Consider the following 22063-nt stretch of genomic DNA (forward strand, 5'->3'; position numbering starts at 1 on the left):
TTGACGTGCTCACCGTTGTGTAATTCTGTGAAACGACAGGGGGCGACTCGGAGTAATTGTTCTCCAAACCACCAAAAAGCAGCAATGAGAGTACATTTGCCGAATAATTTGTCAAACACTCGTCTCATGAGAAGTTTGTGAATAAATGGATTTCTTCACATATAAACTGATTAGGTTGTGGGTCATTTTGAAAACACATGTGAAAAAGTACACACACTTTATCGAAAAAGTACACTTCTTAAACCCTCACCAAATAATCAAGTTATTGAAATTGTGTATTAGAACAAAACATATTAATATGTATAACACTAAATTGAACAATACTGTCTTATATGTGTTTTTTAATTCATTATTTTCTTTTAATTAACGATTGTATTAAACACTGACCATTACTTTATTAATTATTTCTGCTATGCAGGCTCATTTTGTGAATGTATTTGTAATTGCCAGCAGGGAAGTAATTGGCACTTAAGGAGAGAGAGAGAGAGAGAGAGAGAGTTTATGTTGACAGAGAGACCAGTAATGAGTTTGAGAAATTAATTTCTTAATTCACTGTGACTATTTATAATTAGCTTATTAATTATATAATCTTTATAATTAACTTAACTAATTTTATATAACAAGATTAGTGTTTTGTTCTTGTCCCATAACTTTTCTATGAACTGTTCTATTTAAAAATCTGTATGTTTCACCTATAATGTCATGCATAAATATTAACAAACAATGGCCCATCCATTTTACAGTGTTGACCTGGCAGAACAGGATGATGATGATTCACCAGAAATTCCATCAACTAGTTCAACTGGGTTGGTTAGGTCAGCAATATGGGATGGCAGATACTTTAAGATTGTGAAACAAACAGAACTGGGCCACATTCAAGCTGAATGTAAATTGTGCACACAAAAGAAAAACATCATATGTGGTTCTTTAGCTGCAACGACAAACTTCAAAGTTCATTTAAAGAGGATACACCCTGAAGCACTTCAGGACTATGAACAACACAAGAGGGATGTCACAGGCTCAGCAGCAAAGAAAAAGACTCCAGCCAACACCAAATACAAGCAGAGCAAGTTGTTTGCAGGGTCCTCAGTGGTGTCACAAAAAAGATTAGATGAGCTGATTGTTTCCTATGTTGTTCAAGGTATGCATTCACTCTCAACAGTTGAGCAGAAGGAATTTATCAAATTGATTCAAGGACTTAGCCCACACTCATCTGTGATGTCAAGGAGAACACTGTGCAGAAGAATTGATTGTGACTTTGAATCAAAAGTTAGTAGTGTTAAAGACTTGTTGAAAACTACCAAACATCTTTGCACCACGGCTGACATCTGGTCGACTAGTGTGTCTAGTTTCATAGGAGTCACAGCACACTGGGTTCATAATGACACATTGGAACGTCAGTCTGTCACATTGGCTTGCAGACATTTTCCAAGTCCACACACATACAACCGAATTGCTGAACTGTTGGATGAAATCCACTCTGAATTTGGGCTGTCACACGAGCGCATTGTGGCCACAGTGACTGATAACGGGTCTAATTTGGTAAAAGCCTTTAAAAGAGTTTAGCGTCACTGTAGAAGAGCAAGATGAGCAAGATGGCAATGAGGATCTGTCTTTTATACACATTGATTCATCAGTTTCAGAGGAAAATGAGAGTGGAATTGTTTTGCCAACCCACTTGAGGTGTGCATGCCACACCTTGAGTTTAGTGGCTACCACAGATGCGAAGAAAGCCATGAGAGACAGTCCCAGTCTCTCTCGTCTCAACAATGCCACAATGGGTAAATGTTCTGCCTTGTGGAATGCATCAGGAAGACCAAAGTGTGCAGAGAAGCTCTCGGAGGTGTTGAAGTGCCGGTTGTTCACACCATGTCCAACACGATGGAACTCTCTCTACGACAGTCTCAACCAGCTAAACACTCAAAGAGAAAAACTTGGAGATATCATGGTGACATTGAACCTACCTTCCTTCAGGGATGCTGAACTGGATTACCTGGAGGAGTACTCCAAAATCTTGAAGCCCATTGCAGTCGCCATTGATCGACTACAGGGCCAGTCATCCTGCTATTATGCTGAGCTTCTTCCCACCCTGTTTGCTGTGGAATCTAAACTTGAAGCTTTACATTCCTCCAATTTCAGATACTGTTCTCACCTTTTGCAAGCCATAATGGATGGTTTTAGAAGCAGATTCAGTAGCTTTCTGCAACTTAAACCAGAAGTCAATGAGGCAATCCTTGCAAGTGTAATCCATCCATACTTCAAAATGCGCTGGCAACCCCAACAATTGTCAGAAAGAAAAAAAAGAATTAATGAACTAGTGCTCCAGTCAGCAGCAGACCTTGGACTTGTCACTGAAAGCGAGTCAAGTTCAACACCTGCTGATGGTGAAGTGGAAGACTTTTTTGTCTTTACCGAAGATGTTGAGGTCTCTGGCAAGTCTACACACAGCAAAGCTGAACTGGAGACATTGCACTTCCTAGAAGATCAGAGGAAGGATTTGGACATCTTGAACCAGTATCCACTTATTAGACAGCTGTTTGTGAGGTTCAACACAATCATTCCCTCTTCAGCTCCTGTAGAGCGCTTTGTTTTCCTTTGCGGGTTTAATCAATAGGCCACACAGACGACGCCTTAAACCCAAACTTTTTGAAAAGCTGGTGGTGCTAAAGGGTTTCGAATAGATGGATGTCTGAAACATGTCTGAAACACACAGGTACACCACCTGGAGGAGTACACCATCAGTTATTTAAAATATAATTGACTTTGTGTTATTGAGTTCTTGTTACTGAGTGCGAGGTAATGATGGTGATAAAACATAATAAAAGATGTTTGAAATTAGTTTTTTTGTTTGTAGTTTTGTATTTCCTACAGGGCGGGGGAAGGGAAGAGGTATATAAAATGAAAACGAAAGTTTCTAAGTAGTTGCACACATCTAAATAATTGTTGACATTCAGAATAGGCCCAGATAGATTTCAGCCTAATAGGGATACCTGCACTGAATCGCCAATTTCACATGTATTTTGTGTATTTTCAAAATACAAAATACTGTATTTGTATTTAAATAAATTTTTCCACACAGTATTTTGTATTTGTATTTAAATAAATTTTTCCACACAGTATTTTGTATTTTTATTTAAATACATTTCCATGTATTTATGCCCATCCCTGCGCACGATGGTGCGAGGAAACGGACGGCAGAAAAAACAAGTTTAGTGAAAAGTCAAAATAAGATCACAATGTATGTAATAGTAACTATATCAGATATTATTAATAAAACATGGGAACTGGTTGTGTGGGCATTTTTGTCTCCATATTTTTGAATTTCCGGGATATTTTTGTAAATTTCTGTGGCCTTTTTTAGATTTTTATGTGCCCATTAATTTCCGACACTACTGGCATTGTATCTTTCTAAGGTATTTAAAAGGTTTGTTTCAGACATATAGTAGCAAGTAAACAAGATATCCCCACATATATGTCAAACTGCATTGTGTTAAAGTTTGACACAGTTAAAACATTGCCTACCTTACTAACAAATGAAGTTTGATCAGTGGTTAACGGTTCCGTCATACCTGAATGAACGGCTCCTTTCCAGAATAAGATGAAATCTGCATAAAATCACCTTATTACAGTTCTTGTATAGTGACAGGGCAGAAAGTCTTGGAGAAGCTAGAGAAGAGAGGACACAGATGGCAGTTTATGCAAGCTGCTGTGCTCATGATGCTGTGCCCTGAAGGCTTCCGTCGTGCCACGCACAGTGCGTTTTAATTTATAAACAGATTTAGCTCTTACATTTTTTCTTCCCTAAAATTCAGAAATATTATGTATTTTTTTTTTACTTTGTAATTGTGGTGAAAAATTATATTTTTAAAAAATAGGTTTTTAATCTACTTAAGTAAAAGTACTGTTATTTATCTATACTTAAAAAAAAGTTATTCAAGTACTGTAATGGGAGTAGTTGTAGTTGTTTTACACATATTATTGCATCAGTCTCAAACATCTGCTGATCAGGAATCACATCGAACCACATTGATCTCAAACCCTCGCAGCTCAAGAACTACCATAACAACAACAACACACAATTGCGGTAGTTATGGCATCCACTCATGTTATTTCTTCCTGCATTGCATTCCACATGTTTACTATAGCTTCTTCAGTCAGCAGTGAGGGATTCACATGTGATAAATGTAAGGAATTAGTCAGGCTGACGGAGAAGGCTAATGAGTTAGAGACACGCATCTGAACACTCAGCGAGTAAAAACCACCCCTGGAGTCGTGAGTTCAAATCCAGGGTGTGCTGAGTGACTCCAGCCAGGTCTCCTAAGCAACCAAATTGGTCGCTAGGGAGGGTAGAGTCACATAGGATAACCTCCTCATGGTTGCTATAATGTGGTTCTCGCTATCGGTGGAGTGCATGGTGAGTTGTGCATGGATGCCACGGAGAATAGCGTAAAGCCGAAGAGAGATGGACTCCATCCCTACATAGTCTTAATAGTGATTTTGACTAATTGGGGCCCAGGTCAGGAAGCAGACAAACTGGTCAATCCGAACATCTGCTAATTGCCTTGAGACGTCTCACTGGTCACAAACTACAACACATCGAGACTGTATCACCTAGATTATCGTATAGAGGCAGTGTCTGTTCCCCAAACTACCAAACACAAACCCTTCACTAAATCAGTTAGAAAACATTTTTATTAGGGTCAAACTTGAAAAAAATAAAATAAATGAAGATATACATCATTTAAAGGTAGGGTTACTAAACATTAGATTTCTTTCTACCAAAACATTAATTGTAAATTGAATTATTACATTAGTTTGGATGCCCGCTGTTTGACTGAAGCCTGGCTTAAACTGGATTAATATATTAGTTTAAATCAGGGCTGGACTGGTAATCTGGCATTTTCCCGGTGGGTCGATCCACTTTGGGGCTGATTAGGGGCAGCATGGCAACCGGGAGAACCAAGCAGGCTGGTGGGTGGGCCACGAATCAGGAAAAATGGTAAACGGACAGCGAATAAAAGTGTCTTCTAAATGAATAAATGTAATGTAATGTATAATAATAATAATAATAATCTTTAGGAAGGACCAAAGAATCCTTATTGAACTTAAATATACTCTAATAAAGGAACAGATAACAGCCCAGCTGCAGACACCACAGCACCACTCTCACCAAAACCCCAAGCTTATATTTAGACTGTTAACTGCTCAAGACTGCCCCCAGTGTGACAGTTTGTACAGTTGATTCATAATACTCTACTACCAGGAGAGTGAGAGTGTGTGTGTGTGTGTGTGAGAGAGAGAGAGAGAGAGAGAGAGAGAGAGAGATTTATTCTCCTCTTAGTGACAACAGGATTGCTGTTGTCATCCATGCCTCCAGTATATCAATTAATATTTAAGGCATTTATTTTATTTTAAGAATATGTAATGTCAGAATAATAGTCGAGAAAATTATTTATTTCTGCTTTTATTTCAGAAGTGTGCATACACTTTGTTAGTATTTGGTAGCATTGCCTTTAAATTGTTTAACTTGGGTCAAACATTTTGGGTAGCTTTCCACAAGCTTCTCACAATAAGTTGCTGGAATTTTGGCCCATTCCTCCAGACAGAACTGGTGTAACTGAGTCAGGTTTGTAGACCTCCTTTTCAGTTCTACCCACAAAGTTTCGGATTGAGGTCAGGGCTTTGTGATAGTGTTACAACCTCCAAGTGTATCTTGAGGTATTTGTGTGTGTATTCCCTGCTACAAGTACCTCCATCCCATTGGTTCAACTGAGTATACCTGCTACAGCAATCACAGGCAGACTCTTGACCAGCAACCAATCACATGTGGGAACCTGAGATCTTCCAAATATAAAGATCCAAGATGGCAGAAGATAGTAGCTTGTTTGGCTGGCTGGATTGTTTGTGCATGTTTTTTTGTTGTGTACTGCTCCTGTTGCCCCTAATTTTAACGTTAAAATTGAGGTGGATGCAAGTTCTGTTGGTGCAGGTGCAGGTGCATTCCTGTTACAGGAGAATGAGGACGGAGTTGACCATCTTATTTGTTACTTCTTTAACAAACACTAGCTAAAGTATTCCACGATTGAGAGAGGATTTGGCAATGTTAATTTCTCTTCAACATTTTGAAGTCTATGTTGGATTGTCTCCTGTACCTGTAATTGTCTTTACAGATCACAACCCTCTGACATTTTTGTCTCATATGTGTAACCCTAATTGGTGCCTCATGAGATGGTATTTGATGGTTCAGGGTTACAATATAAAAATCAAACAATAAAGGTGTCAATGTTGTTGCAGATGCATTGTCCCGTATTTAGTTTATTAAATGTCAAACATTATATTTTGCTCTTGTGGGTGGAGGTGTTAAATACTCCAGGCGTGTGTGTGTGTGTGTGTGTGCCGCGCGCACACGTGTGTGTGTTTCTTTGAATTGGGATCAGGTCAGGGACCCAGCACATTTTGCATCACATAGTGCTTTAGGTCAGAAACATCAGGTAAGGAGTGTTTGCCACCTATTGTACTTTTTGATTTAGTCAGAGTAGGTAGACTTTATTTTGTGTTTTTGTTTAATAAGGTAGACTTCCCTGATTTCAGTTAGTTGGCTTATGGTTTTGGTTTGGTCCTTTGCTTTGGCAACACTCTTGTTCCCCTTTGCTCTTTTTTTTCCTTCTCTTTTTGTAATGGTTGTTTTGTTGATAATGTTTGGTCCCATTGTAAATATCTTCAAGCACTAGTAAACACTTTGGTGATTGCACTTCAAGCCTTTGTTTCATGGTCTTCTAGAGTTTATTTGGTAGGAGGTTGCTCTAGCTAATCTGCTCTAGTTTATTCTTATACCCCCTTATCACCCCTAGACTAATGGGGGCATAACAGATGGCCACTCCAATACCTTGACTTTGTTGTCCTTAAGCCATTTTGCCACAACTTTGGAGGTATGTTTGGGGTTGTTGTCCATTTGGAAGACCCATTTGCGACCAAGCTTTCACCTCATAGCTGATGTCTTGAGATGTTGCTTCAATATATTCACATAATTTTCCTTCCTCTTGATGCCTTCCATTTTGTGATGCACCGCCCACAACATGATGCTGCCACCCCCAAGCTTCACGGTTGGGATGGTGTTCTTCGGCTTGCAAACCTCACCCTTTTTTCGACAAACATAATTAGACCAGAGGACATTTCTCAAAAAAAGATAATTGTCCCCATGTGTACTTGCAAACTGTAGTCTGGATTTTTTTATGCCAGTTTTGGAGTAGCGGCTTCTTCCTTGCATATCAGCCTTTCAGGTTATGTCGATATAGGACCCGTTTTACTGTGGATATTGATACTTGTCTACCTGTTTCCTCCAGCATCTTCACAAGGACCTTTGCTGTTGTTCTGGGATTGATTTTCACTTTTTACACCAAACTACGTTCATCTCTTGGAGACAGAATGCATCTCCTTCCTGACTGGCATGATAGCTGTGTGGTCCCATGGTGTTTATACTTTCGTACTATTGTTTGTATAGATGAACATGGTACCTTCAGTCATCTGGAAATTTCTCCCAAGGGTGAACAAGACTTGGAGGTCCACATTTTTATTTATTTTTGGCTGATTTTCCCATGATGTCATGAAAAAAGGCACTGAGTTTGATGGTACACCTCCAATTCAGTACACCTCCTTAGCTTATTGGCTAATTGTCTAAAGGTATGTCATAATTTTCTGGAATTTTCCAAGCTGCTTAAAGGGACAGTTAATTTGGTGCATGTAAGCTGCTGACCCACTGGAATTGTGATAGACAATTAAAAGTGAAACAATCTGCCTGTAAACAATTGTTGGAAAAATTACTCACGTCATGCACAAAGTAGATGTCCTAAACGTCTTGCCAAAACTATAGTTTGCTAATATTAAATCTGTGGAGTGGTTAAATTAGTTTTAAATTAACATTGTTCCTAAGGGGGGTGGGGGTGGGGGTGTCATAATGTATTTTTTACACGCCCATGAAATACTGATAATTCACCATTGTTGCACAGAAAATCAACGTGATATAGGTCTAGTAGTCATTTGTATGACAATAGTACTCATCTCTTTTGTAATAAACAAAGAAATATGTGATAGTAAACTTCTATAGATATGGAGTAATCATAAAAATATAATTTATGAAAGTGCATTTAAAACACTATTATATACCTTGGGTCTCTAATGACCCCATACACCTAATAAAAATAGATGTTTTTGAGGAATAATAAAGAGGTGTGGGCATAACTCCAAAAAATGGATGAGGTATGAACACGAGGTGTGCATTAAAGGATTAAAAGCGGCATGGACAATAATTTCTACCAGAATAATGACACAAACTTTTATAGGTTGTTTATGGTCTTTATCAATGGTCTTGCCAAAATAAAATAACTGTCCATTTACGCAAAATCATCTTGCGCATGCGTGTAAATATGAAACTAAAGTCGGCATGACTGAAGGGACTGAAATTTGGTTGTCGTGAGATAAGGTACTCTATTGGCTACTGTCTCTGGCACGCCTTTGTGTTTATGAACCGTTTCCTCAACCGCTTGGATTCCTCAACTGCTGCGTTATTTTCTATCATGTTATATTTCTGAATCCTGCGTGCACGTCGTCGTTCATCGAGGAGCTAAAGGACTTGTTTTACCCAAAACGTTTCGGTACGTACTACACAGTTTAGTGTAATGAAAGCCCTTGACTGAGGTGTTGAATCTGCCGTTTGACAAGGTGATTGTATAAAATTGTTATGTTTATAACGTTGTGTGGTGCTGCCTGTGACTTACACCGGAATGTATCTCATCTGCCATTTCTTTGTCGATGCATGCAACTATGTCCACTTATTAATATGCATTATATATATATATATATATATATATATATATATATATATATATATATATATATATATATATATATATATATATATCCCTTTTCTTGGTTTCCACAATTTCAGTGCAGTTAACTTATTCAGTAGTTTTAAAATGGCCTTCCCAGGCCCTGTAGGGGTCCTTGATGTTCATATTTCCCATTCTTAACACATTCACGCTTGCAGTCATCTGATCCTCTTTTTCGAATATCATTGTTGAATATGATGCCTTTATCGTTTGTTGTACTATCAAATTCTAGAACCGTATAATAGACTGCTAATAACTACAAAAAAAAAAACATTAATGACTGCAGTAAAGTTGTTTTATATTGTATATTCGTTTAACATTTGATCCTTCCTTTAACATTAATTGGTATGTAATCACAAAATAGTGGCGGTTCATGCTGTGTTTCGATCAGATAATACTGTAAATCATAATAGCAAAAGTAATAATGATGTTTTTCGATATGTAATTGTTTGCATCAGAATTGAAAAACGGTCAACAGCGATCCCAACAAGGGGAACTCCAAGTTAGGGAGTGTCTCAAATGTGCAAAACGCACAAATATCAGTTAAGATACATTATCCCATGACTACATTAAAAAGTGGTTCTTCTTACGTGTGTAATGTTTATGTTTGTAAACAAATTAAGTTACTTTTAGTTCATTTTTATTTGTCTTATGATTTATATCCCTGTTATACTATTAATGTAAACTGAGTGCTTTAATGAAATAAATATAATTTACCTTTCTGGCTTTTTTACCTAAAGATTACCTGCAATGCATTTATACACACCTGTTACATATCTTACACAGCTTTGTTTGTGGAAATATGTTTTTGTGAATGTTTCTGGAATTTTTTAAATACTAAAATCTTGTTAATTTGATCAGGTTATGTCACACCACCTGTAAAAAATTCGCTAACACATGTCGTACATTACTTGAAATTGGGAAATATGATTTTGTGTATTTTGTAAGAATTTTTGAAATGTTCAAATCAATCTTCCAACTCCCTGGCCATGTGACCTGATGATGTCACACCATCTGTAATATATTTACAAACACCTATAAGGAATCGTACATGACTTGGATGGTGGAAATATGATTTTATAAATTTTAGAAAGTTTCAAATCCATATAATTCCAGCTCATGTGACCTGATGATGTCACACCACCTGTTATTACAAACACCTATAACACATCTTAAACGACTTGGATTTTGTATTTTCTTTTGTATTTGTTATGAAATTTAATTTCTGAAATATTAAAAAAAAACAATCTACCTCCTTTGACACAGGCAAGACTTGAACTTATGAATACCTTAATGAATCATGTCAAAGCACAGGCACTACCACACATCTCAGCCTGCTTTGCTGCTATTTAATATGCAGCAATCAACAATTTTAATAAGTGACCATAACTTGGTGGATGAGTAATACTCAGTTGTCCTTATAACTTGTGCAATAAATTCCAAGTCACTAAAGCCATTTAATACATACAGCATATACATTTGAGAGAGGAACTGATCAAAATTTTGGTTGTTATTCATTGAAAACCCTATGAAAACAAGTTTCCCTACGTTTTAAACTGTCTCATTCACATGAGTATCAGTTGTTCCCTTTCGATTACGGTCTCTCAACATTGTGTCACTGACGCTACGTTAAAATCCTTTCTCAATTACCTAATTGAAGCTCTTTAATGCCAATTCTAAAATTGGCAATGGTGTTTCAGCCCTGCCCCTTTAGATGCACAGTTGGCCTATATAAGTGGGTCCAAAACCAATTTCCTCAGAATTCTTCTCCTTCAAGACAGCGAGTTCATCTCGGAAATTCTTTCAATTAAAAAAATTCATAAAAAACACACCAAACTATAATAATAAAATCCAAGCCATGTAAGATGTGTTGCAGGTGTAAATATATAATAGGTGATGTGACATCATCAGGTCACATGACCAGAAAGTTATATAGATTTGAACATTTAAAAAATTCTGAAAAAATACACAAAAACATATTTCCAAAATCCAAATCGTCTACGAGGTGTGTCAGGTGTTTATAACAGGTGGTGTGACATAATCAGGTCACATGACCAGAAAGTAATATAGATTTGAATATTTCAGAAATTCATAAAAAATACGCCAAACTATATATATATATATATATATATATATATATATATATATATATATATATATATATATATATAAATTCCAAGTCATGTAAGATGTGTTGCTGGTGTTTGTAAATGCATTGCAGGTGCTATAAAAACACCTGTTTCTATGAGTTACAAGAAAATTTTATAATTCAATGTAATTACAATGCTACAGTTCCTTGTGAATAACCCATTCACAGCTTTAAATTATTTATTCATGGTACTCCACTTAATTCACACCATTACATTCTATTTGTATGATGCTACGAATATTTTATATATTTGTTTTTATAAGCTAATCTTTAAGCAGATAGATATACATTATGGCTCAGAAAAAAAGTAGATATTTGATCAGCGTTTTGTTCTCTATGGTTTCTCAGTGAGCTTGAATGCAGGAACCGTGCCTTCTCTGGTCATGTGTTTAGTGACCAGATTGCCATGGTAACTGTCCAGTCAAGGCAATATAGACCACTAGAGCATAAGTGAAGATGTCTGTCCTCAGATTTAAAGTTACAAAACTTGTGAAGGAGGAACAAACAATTTTGGTCTTTATTTCCAATAACACATTGGAATTTTTTGCAATTTTTGCTCTAATGCAGGGGTGGGGAACGTCAGGCCTCAGGGCCGTATAAGGCCCACAAGACCACTTTACCCGGCCCATGAGGCCATTTGAAAAATAATTAGAAAAAAATTTATAAATACAATAAAAATTATGATTAAAATTTATATTAAATGATAACAATGCAAAATATTGTATAATAGACAGACCTTTCAGTGATTTTTTCTTGGTGCGTCAGCACGTAACAGGTAGCGTACACTAATTTTAACCCACAATCAGAAATTGCAAGCAATTGTGTGGCCCGCGAATAATTTCTGTAAACACTTGATTGGCCCTTAATGGGAAAAAGGTACCCCACCCCTACTCTAATGGATACACAGCCCTGCTAATACACAGAGCCCTGTTTGTTATTGCTGAAATTGAATGTTAATGGTCTGATTCACATTCGGTCTACAGAGCTGTTAATGTATTTTTTCTTATAGTGTTTTAGGATGATCAATAATGAGAGCTGACCAGATATGACAAAAATGATTGTACGAAAAGTGAATGGAAGCCTTGATAGGCTCTGTGGAGAAGACACACTCTAGTCTTTGTTTGCAGGCAGGCAATGATTTAAATATCCCCATGTGATCACCTGTCATGAAATGCCATTTTTTTTGTTGGTTGCCATGGAAACCAGATGCATCAGCCAATCATTGAATATTGGGTTCAGTCTATTGTTCCACAGAAATCAACAAAACTGCACAGTTATTTTGGTTAATCTGAGATTAGGCATATGCTTTTGCTATACAATATTTATTTAGTCTAATTTTATATATATATATATATATATATATATTTTTTTTTACAGAAGTTGTAGATGAATTTGTAAGTACTGTATGTTCCAAGGTTGTGGTTGCTGTTGTAGGTAGGGATAGGCAAAGAGCAAAAGCATTCACAAATGTCAGGCAAGCCTGAACATGTAGCCTTATTAATGAGGCTAAAGTATTAAAGTTTTACTTTATTAAAGTATTAATTAAGTAAATATATTAATACTGTTAGATATCTCAGAGCTTCCTTCTATGATGATTCAAGCCTTTGCTTTGCTGAATCAAGCAGTGTTTTATACATTGATCTTTTAGCTATCATTCTGGACAAATGAGACACCACAGAATCTGGATGTGTTGCTATGGCTCTCAGACTTGACAAGGCCTTTTCAGACACCTCCTCACAGATGGAGAACAAGAGCCATGTGAGGTGGAAGACCAGGATCCCAGAGTTCATTCGCAATGGTCACTCTAGACCATTCAGTCATGGGTCAAGTGAGTTGTCAAGGCCTGCACATGTCCAGGAGGCCAAGGATTCAGAAAAAGAACAGATTGGTTGCAAAAAGACAGTTACCATGGCACCTGTTTCCAGGTTTATGACAGACAGAAGCCTCTACACCATGAGAAAACCATTGATCTCCTCACAAAGCCAGATGCCTATACTGAAGAATCCATCCACGCATGAAGACTCAAAGAGGGTAAGTTTTTAATGCCACATAATGGATGTGCTGTATTTAAGAGGCATTTGGATGCTATTTAAAGGGTTATTTCATCCAAAAACTTTGCTGCAGGAAGTAGCGGTGCTGGGGCACCCCCCGTCGGCATTGCAGCACCCCCTGTTAACTGATGTCAAACTGTCCTATTATATTGTTAATCTTGATAATTAAAGTAATGACAAAAATGTTAAGGGGTGCAGCGGCCAACCCTAAACCCACCAGCACCAACCCACACCCCCCTGTTTTGCTACGGTCTTGCACAAAAATTTAACTTCTTGCATGATTAGCCATCCCAGATTTGTATTATTTTCCTTCTTCAGCAGAACCGAAGTTATTTTTTTGTATAAGTAGATTTCAGCTCAGTTTGTCCATACAATTCATAGAAATGGGTGCCATCAGGCTGCTGGCTGTTTGACATCTAAAAGGTATATTTAGGCAGCATAAACGTAATCCACATGATTCCAGTCGATCAATGAATGTCTTCTGAAGCAAATCAATAGGTTTATGTAAAAATAAATAGATAATTAAAACTTTATTAACTTTAAAAAATTCCTGCCAGCAATTGAAGCATCAGTGACATTAGCACAATGATGCGAGGAGTTTGAAGCGTGCGCTTTGAATACAACAGAGGGCTTAACGTCAGGCAAGAGTTAGTTCATTTCAAACAGAAATATATCGCTGGGCAGAAGCAACGATTTAAAGTTAAATTAGGGATGTTCACGAGTAGTCGAATACTCAAGTATTCGTTTTACAATAAGTATTCGAAAGTAAACATACTATTTGAATTTTCTTTGCTGGCCATATATGCAGTGAGATGCATGTTAAATCCTGAACACACAAACTAAAACTTACAGTTATAACAGAATGCACTGGGTAGCACTGTTGAGTGTGGACACAAGTTGATCAAATTTGATGAGCAAACCGTCTTGTCAGTGTGTTTAGATGGACACCAAATAGCGGGCTATTGTGAAAATGTGGCAACTGCGAGAAAGCTGGGGTCCTTTTTAAATGTACTGTATAAGCGGTTTACACTTTACTCCCGTATATGTACAACTCGTCAGAAAGCAGCATGCCCATTACAACACAATCCCTGTGACGGTTCTGTAAACAACAAACATGGCATCCGTGAAAGACTTCTTCTAGCTGGTGTGTTTAAATGAGTACAGTTTACTGAGCATGTGGATATGCTTGTATTTCTCAATAAAATCATGACATGAGATACAATATAAACAACTATTGTATGATGAGTGTTTATATTAATTCTGTACGTTAATTGCTTCAGTCTACTTTATTAGCGGTTTCTTTTTCTTCACTTTGCATGAGCTTAAATACTTTCGTTCTGTACTTTTTTGTTTTTACGCACTGCTTGTTTAACAAAAAACAGAACATAATATAAGCTTATTTTTTGTAATTAGAAGCTTGTTTTTTTAAATGGTGATGCAATGACTAAAACAATTTTTTTACAATGTCTCTTTCTCATTAAGTACCTTCATTTAAATAATAGATTATTAGAGTTTACATTTTTTATTAGCTTAAAAATTTGAATACCAAATTATTGATGAATGCCCATCCCTAAGTTAAATATGTTTTAATTATTGATTTGTTATTACATCAATGACTGGAGTCATGTGGATTAATTTTATGTTGCCTAAATATGCCTTTTGGACCATCAAACAGCCAGCAGCCTGATGGCACCCATTTACATGCATTGTATGGACAAACTAAACTGAAATCTGCTATTAAATGTTTTTACTTCGGTTCTGCTGAAGAAGGAAAGTCATACACATCTGTGATGGCTTATAGGTAAGTACATCATGAGTGAATTTGAACTAACACTTCAAGGGTGGTGGTAGCTTTGTTTTTAAGAATCTGTACTGCTAATGCAACAGGTTGAAGTTCACTTGTAACTACCAGTTTGGGTTGACCCAGAAGAGTTCTTGAGATTGTATTAGTGCTATTTCACCAAAAAGCACAACAGTGCCGTCATCTTTTTCATTCTTGGTACTGTAAGTATCTTTCCCATAAATCTTTTTTCCAAATGGGATTTAATAAAGTACTTCATTAAAGATTTCTAAGTCATGAACTAAACCAACAAGCTCCGAGGTGAATCAGAACATTACAAACTATGATTTGAAGCAAAGGAATTTGAAAATCGAACCAGAAGACAATGGGACAAGACTGTGTACTTATCATAATGTCTTTTGATTGTACTTATCTTTAATGAGGGAATTAACTACAATCCCTTGAAGCATTGCAAATGACAATCAAATTTGTTTAAAATTGTTGATTATAAATAAAGAATCCATATATTTGAAGTATATTGCAAAATATTCAGACATGTACATATATATATAATTAGTTGGGGAATGCAGGGAGATGACCCTGTTGCATCATTTGCTATGTGTATTGTAATGGAAATAACACAGACTGATGGCTTCTGTGTTAGCATATACCATCGATTAACAACTTCGGAGCTCACTGTAGGTCTGTCTTTAAAGGGGTTTTACTTTATCGTTAATAATTAATTCCCTTATGTAAAAAATTAAGTGGATTTTTACTTTTAGAACCAGACTGTTGCACTCTATTGTGCCCTTGAGCATAATTGCTGAGATTGTTCTGGAGAGCTGATTGTCCCTTCAAATTGTGTACTGGATGTCACTTTGGATGAAGGGGAAGAAAAAAAAGCTGAATTGAGAATATAAGGCTTACATCCCAGGGTTGATCATTAACCATGAGCTATTATTCTCCATCTCTTTCAGGAAGCTCAGATGAGCTATAAATCAGATTCCTCTAAAAAAAATGAAAAAAGTCTGCCTAAGCAATCATCCAGAGATATCACAGATGTTTCTCTATCTTATACATTCTCCCCTCCACTGTCCAAAGAGGACCTAGATACCTCCATGAGCATATCAGACCTCTGGCCGTGGTCACATGATGAGGAGCCTATTTTTAACACTTCAGCCAACAAACGCTGCCTGTCTAGTCCCCCTTTAGCTTCTATGAGCTTAACCGCACCCCCGGTGCCTAAGTGGATATCCACTCCCCGAAACACTTCTCATTCGTCCAACCACACTTCTCGTTTCACCAGAAAGGTAAATACAAAAGCAGGTGAGATGGAGAAAGGAAGAGATTCTCTTGTTAACACAGAATCTTCCCAGTATCTCTGTAAACATATATCCCCTTATCAGGCCAACTATTGGGCCTGTGCGATTCCCAACTCCATGCCACCCTCCCCAAATCGCAAATCCCCTAACTGGGATCCTGAAAAGGAATACCAGGCACTCCTAGACTATACATACCCTCTGAGACCCAACATTGCCAATAAATGGAGTTCACTAGAGTCAGTGTCTCTGTTACGAACTGATCCACTGGTGCAAGACTCAGGCATTGAGTTGGACCACTTTTGCAGATCTTCCACTCTGTCTTGTTTGGACCTATCCCAGGGAGGGACTGAACATGGAAGGTATAGTCCAGCATCAGGTCAAAGGTCAACTGAATTTCGGAGTGTTAATCTAAAGAAACCATCACATTATAAGTCCTCAGATGGTATACTGTCCAGTAGCTTGTACTCTTCACTAGATCAAGCTGGCTTGTCTGTTGAGAATCTGGACTGTGACTGGAAGAAAGGGATTCACTACCGTAAATTTGGTATCTTCTCCGCATTCAGGTCTGCCCCCACATTCATTAGTTCAACACACATTCTACCCCGCCCTGATTCACAGGGCCAATGGGACGAAGAGTTCCTTCGCCTTCCTGAACAGCTACAAGAACTTCAGGTGCTTACACAGCAGCTGAGGGACATTCATGCTCAGATGAGCCAGCCGGTCACCACCAGCTGGGAATCTCTTGAGAGTGAAATTACATCTGTTAGATCGCCAACGGTTGTTGGAAAGCAGAAACCAGTGGTGGATCAAAGAAGTGAGGAAGGTAATGAAGTAGAGAGGGAATCTGTATCTGAAAGCCCTCTTCAGTCTGAGGATCATTTAGAGAAGGCTAAGGAGCTTGATGCCAGAATAAAGATGATTAGCCGAGGGATGAACAGGAGTAGCCTGAGGGAGATGGAAGCCATTATGGATCAGCTAAGTGGAATGTCTATGTCTGAGATTGAGAGGACAGTACAAACAGACCAGGATGAAGAAGAGACCAATGAGTCACTCATGCAGCACATACAGGTGAGTGGATTCTAAGGCCATGTCCACACTAATCCTTTTTCAGTTGAAAACGCATTGATTTTGCCATGTTTACGCCTCTCACCTACAATGGAATGGTGTTGCACAAAGGTGGTGCCGAATCGACCTCAAAGGAGGGCTTCTGGGAAAATGGTCGGACTGTGATACATTGAAACTTGATATTGCATACACCCCAATAAAAGGGTAACCACACCCTCAAGATGACATCAGGAAACTGAAATTAGAGGTTTCAAACTCAGATTAAGGCTAGGGTTAAGATAAACTTCCATCTCCACCATACACCGTCCACCTTACAGGCAATTTAATGTCCGATCATGACTAAAACTGGCATTTATTTTTTAATGTGGTGAATTTGTACAGATGCAATGCTTTAAATAATAAAGATTTAAGACGCAACATTTCGCAAAACAAGTTTATTCACTGATAGTAACTACGCAATTCACCATGCGCTATCAGCACACTTAAACTTTACAAAAAGTGGCATCTTTAATTAATCACTTTAAAATCACCACAATTAACATTTTAATAAAAATATTAAACTTACTAGTTTGTTGTTGGATGACAAGTGGAGCATCCTGTCCCATTTGTAGAATGTGTTTCTGATTATTATGCTGCCAAAGAGCTAATTTAAGTCGCTTTTTTGATGGATATGAGCCTAGTAGATCGAATTCTTCTGTTATATTTTGGAATTTGTGTTTTAAGCTTCAGTTTCAGGTGAATTGAAAGTTCATGTTCAGTCCGACACCTGACGATTAAAGCACCACACCACCCTCTATAACCATAGTAACACCTCCAGTACCCACACTAAGTTTTCCCATTTATGCTTACTCTTTACTCTTTTATATTATATACAATTTGTATTTAAATTTGTAAATACAGTATTTCACAGTTTTTAAGTCTCATGGTTAAATGAACTGTGATATTTTTAATCGCTGTTAATAGTAAAACCGCATAATCACATCATACCTACTTAGCAGACAACAAGAGGCGTATGTGCCAATGATGCACAAAATGTGGTCTGTCCACGTGTCTACAGAAATTAGGCTCCATGCGGACAGTCTATGTGTACTATGCCGATGACAGAATTTGCGGCACATGGAAAACTGAAGTATGCTTTGACCTTTAGTGGATGCGGATTCTGTCTTTGCTGTGAATTTGGCTGGAATTCATGAACACTGTTACACCCTTTTTCAAAAGGCATTTTGCTCAAACCTAGACGAGCTGATCCATTGGCTGTACAAGGTGGTAGAAAAAGTGGAGGTTCTTTCTCCACCTATGGTTGATTTAGAGAGTGTCAAAGCTTCCTTGGCTAAATATAAGGTTGGTAAACTTGATGCACCTTATAATAATAAGAAATAAGGAATTTACTTCAAAAAACTTTTTATTTTCAGTAAATATCTGCCACACAATGTTTCCACAGATTTTTCAGGAAGAAGTCCAAGCCCATAAGCCCCTTACAGCAGATGTCCTGCAGACTGGAGAGATGCTTTTGCATTGCATGAACTCAGCCTCTCCATGTGAGTAGTGGGTTTAATCAAAGAGCATGTGAAAGTTAAGAAATTAGGACAAAAATATGTTAATGTTGCATAATATTGTAGAATATAAAAATGTATATTGTGTGTATATATATATGCAATATCATATTATTGCATAAAAATATAATACAAATAAATATTTTATATCAAATTTTTAAAAAGAAAATATAATTTTTAATGAGTTCCAAAAACAATAATGTAAATGTAAAAACTAAGCTAAACCAAAACTAAAGTTGACCAAAAAGATAAATATTTTAATATTTAGAAATATTTAATGTCATTCAAGTTTTTAAATCCTTTAATGAAATCATATATCCCCATTTTATTATTTGTTTTATATATTTGAAGTAAAATATGTTAAAAAAAAGACTTCTTAATGTGTATGAAGCACACATGCACCGTAAGAAATATGACAATTAATTGTAAAGCAAAGCCCTGAATTTGACAGTAAATTGTCATAGCCTTAAAACAGACAATGAATCATCATAATCATTATTCTTTGTTTGACAATTAATCATCAGCCAAATTTCATAATCGTGACAGTCCTCGCTAAGAGGACAATAAGATAATCTAATTTAGGATTGTAGGCTAATTTCTACAGTTTAAGGGTCATTATACCATCTTTGTGAACATAAATAGTGCTACGAAGTGCCTTCAGTGTGGTTAATGCCTGTTTAAAATGGTCCAACAGTTTTATGAGATAAAAAATAACCCTTGATAGATTTTAGGAAAGTGTTTTAAGATGTGTGAATTTTGTGAGCAATAAAACCCCTTAACCCTTAAACTACTTGACTGGATACTAAATTAACAAGACTACTTTCACAGAAAGGAAAAGTTGCATTGTGATATTGAATCCTCAGTTGTGGCTCCAAAGCTGTAAGGTAGTGAAATTACATTTTAAATCAGATGAAACATTAGATCTTTTTATTATTTAAACTCACAATAATGTCCTCTTTGTTCCTTGATTATTTTGGTACACTTCCACAAGTGTCTACAGATTTTAAGTTTTGGACATGCTGTGCAATGTAACCTAATATTTGCTGTCGTATCTGACAGAAACAGGAAACGCACTGCTTAGTGAAAGCGGCCATGCATACATGACTTAGAGAGCTGTGCTGTTACCTAGCATGTTGTATTCCATTACCTTACCATGCAAGAGAAGTCTTTTCTCTTATTTTACTGCATTAACATCAAGCATTAGCCATCCTATTTTTGTGTCAACACATCACCAGCCTTTAGAAGCAGGGTTCCCACGTTCTTGGAAAACCTGGAAATATCAGGGAATTTTAGGTCTGGAAAAATAACAGAAATGTAAAAAAATATTAGAAGTCATGGAATTTCATTGATAAAAATGATGGGAACCCTGTAAAAAAAAAAAAGTCTGTTCTCTTACTGCTACTAATATTGAGGTTTTTGTTCTGATGGATTCCTGGTTCCTCAGTTCTTAAGGAGACAATGGTGATGATAGAGAGGCAGTCTCGTACACTGGAAACACATTCAGAGTATCTTCTCTCCTCTGTTTTGTCAGCCATGGACTGCCTCACTGACCCCAGGACTCAGGAAGCCTCAGGTAAATTATCTGCTTAAACTCATCTTATTCCTGCACCAATGCAGAGGTCAATTGCAGCATATGTGGGTTCTCTTTGTGTAGAATACTTTTCCTACACATTTCACAGATTATGCATAGTGTCATGATATCACTATGTATGAACTGAATTTGAGTAACTACTATATAAAGGCCTTTTTTAACTTATAGATTTAATAACTCTCCTTGACTCATCTCTTTTAATGGTTAAGAGTGCCACATTAAATTGTTTCTCACTCATTCTCTACAGAAGGGAGTTCCTGAGAATTAGTCTTGGAAAGTGTTGTGAAAAACAAAAAGGCTCCGTCGGCTCGCTTTCTTCGATGAGACGCCCTTTTGGTTCACCCGGTGTTTTATCAATTCCATATCAAGAGGACAATAACCTTAAAGAACTAAGTACTTGATAAACATGTTATTATTGTTTCCTACATGTTTTATACTTTATATCATGTCTGCTGTATCCAAAAGTGGTGTTATGTTTGCGGTTTATTTAAATCTCATGAGCTTGTGCTGTCACAACTTATGCAATGAATTGCCCATCTTTACATACTCATGCCAGAAAATGCCTTGAGCTGACCTAATGGAGTTTTAAAGTTCTGCTCTACTGAAGAGGTGGAAAGACACAGTGTCAATCGAGAATGGGATCTCAGGTTATTACCCTTTAAATTTTAATAGAGAAATCCAGCCTTCATTTGCATCTCTGTGGCTTTAGTTTCCCCTCTGACTCTTAAGTAACCTGTGCATCAATAACATATTTGTATTCTATTTTTGGATGAATAATTAGTGTAATTAATAGAATGATGATTAAACATTTCAAAGAAGTCTCCTAGAGCTCTCTGGATTGAAGGCAAAATGCAATATTTGACACAAATTCACAGGTCTCATTCCTAGCATCAAGCATGGTTTGTGGAAGCATCATGCTCTGGAGTTGCTTTGCAGAAGGATGAACTGGAAAGCTTGTTGCCCTCAAATCATTATGGATAGTGTTAAAATTTGGAGGTCAAAAGAATAAATTGTAAAAAACTAAATTCTAAAGATTCCAACACTATTTCAGTTAGAACTTGAACTAGAAAGAATTATATTCATATTCAGAAATATCAATGACTTCCAGGCCTGAAAATTCCTTGATATTTCCAGGTTTTCAATGACTGTGTTAACCCACTAAATCACAAAGCTGCACAATTCATTTTATGAATAGGCCTACAGGTGAATGTTGTTAACAGCAGATTAAACAAAGCTAAAGGCAGTGTCTTGGAGAAACTTCAACAGCAGAATTAACACACTTAAGTTTAACATGTTTTTTGTATTGTTCGTACATTGCCATTTTATGCAATTCAAAAACATTTTTGGACAATAAATGATCACCTTTTTGATATTTTATCTGTATAATGACTTGGTTAACGTTGCATTCCTTTGAGAAGTAGAAGATACTTGAAAAATTGTAAAGCCAAATAGTTTTACAGATATTCCTCCTGTTGGTTTTTAAATTCTTGTCATAAATTAACAAAGGTGGTCACTGAGGCCTCAGATTGAAGGTTTTCTAAATTTGCATGGAGAGATATATTTTTTCTTCTTTAAACAGTAGAAACGTGCATTTATTCCAGATGGCTGATATATCCAGATCTCTGTACCAGTTTTTTTTTTTTTATTGCCTTTCAGTTTTAATCTTA

General features: G+C 36.8%; 1 protein-coding gene across 2 annotated transcripts; it reads left to right on the forward strand.

Annotated features, from left to right (window-relative positions):
- Positions 1–8430: 8430 nt before the first annotated feature.
- cep68 (centrosomal protein 68) lies at positions 8431–22053 on the forward strand. Of its 2 annotated transcripts, none has more exons than XM_052090616.1 (7): positions 8431–8718; positions 12683–13065; positions 15843–17255; positions 18471–18593; positions 18694–18790; positions 20250–20378; positions 20644–22053. In XM_052090616.1, exons 2-7 carry the CDS (start codon positions 12730–12732, stop codon positions 20655–20657), a joined length of 2112 nt encoding a protein of 703 aa, XP_051946576.1. In that variant the 5' UTR covers positions 8431–8718; positions 12683–12729; the 3' UTR covers positions 20658–22053. The 2 variants fall into 2 exon arrangements, with proteins under 2 accessions (XP_051946576.1, XP_051946577.1); XM_052090617.1 differs by having other exon boundaries at positions 8431–8651.
- Positions 22054–22063: the final 10 nt, after the last annotated feature.

This window comes from Xyrauchen texanus, chromosome 24, assembly GCF_025860055.1.
Source record: "Xyrauchen texanus isolate HMW12.3.18 chromosome 24, RBS_HiC_50CHRs, whole genome shotgun sequence".
Taxonomy (NCBI): Eukaryota; Metazoa; Chordata; class Actinopteri; order Cypriniformes; family Catostomidae; genus Xyrauchen; species Xyrauchen texanus.

What these genes read in the sequence shown, in the direction of transcription:
- cep68 (XM_052090616.1), top strand. Translation starts at nt 12,730, where the DNA reads ATGGCTCTCAGACTTGACAAGGCCTTTTCAGACACCTCCTCACAGATG. An exon ending in CGCATGAAGACTCAAAGAGG is followed by an intron (nt 13,066 to 15,842) that starts GTAAGTTTTTAA and finishes CATCTCTTTCAG; the next exon opens with GAAGCTCAGATGAGCTATAA. An exon ending in CATGAACTCAGCCTCTCCAT is followed by an intron (nt 18,791 to 20,249) that starts GTGAGTAGTGGG and finishes CTGGTTCCTCAG; the next exon opens with TTCTTAAGGAGACAATGGTG.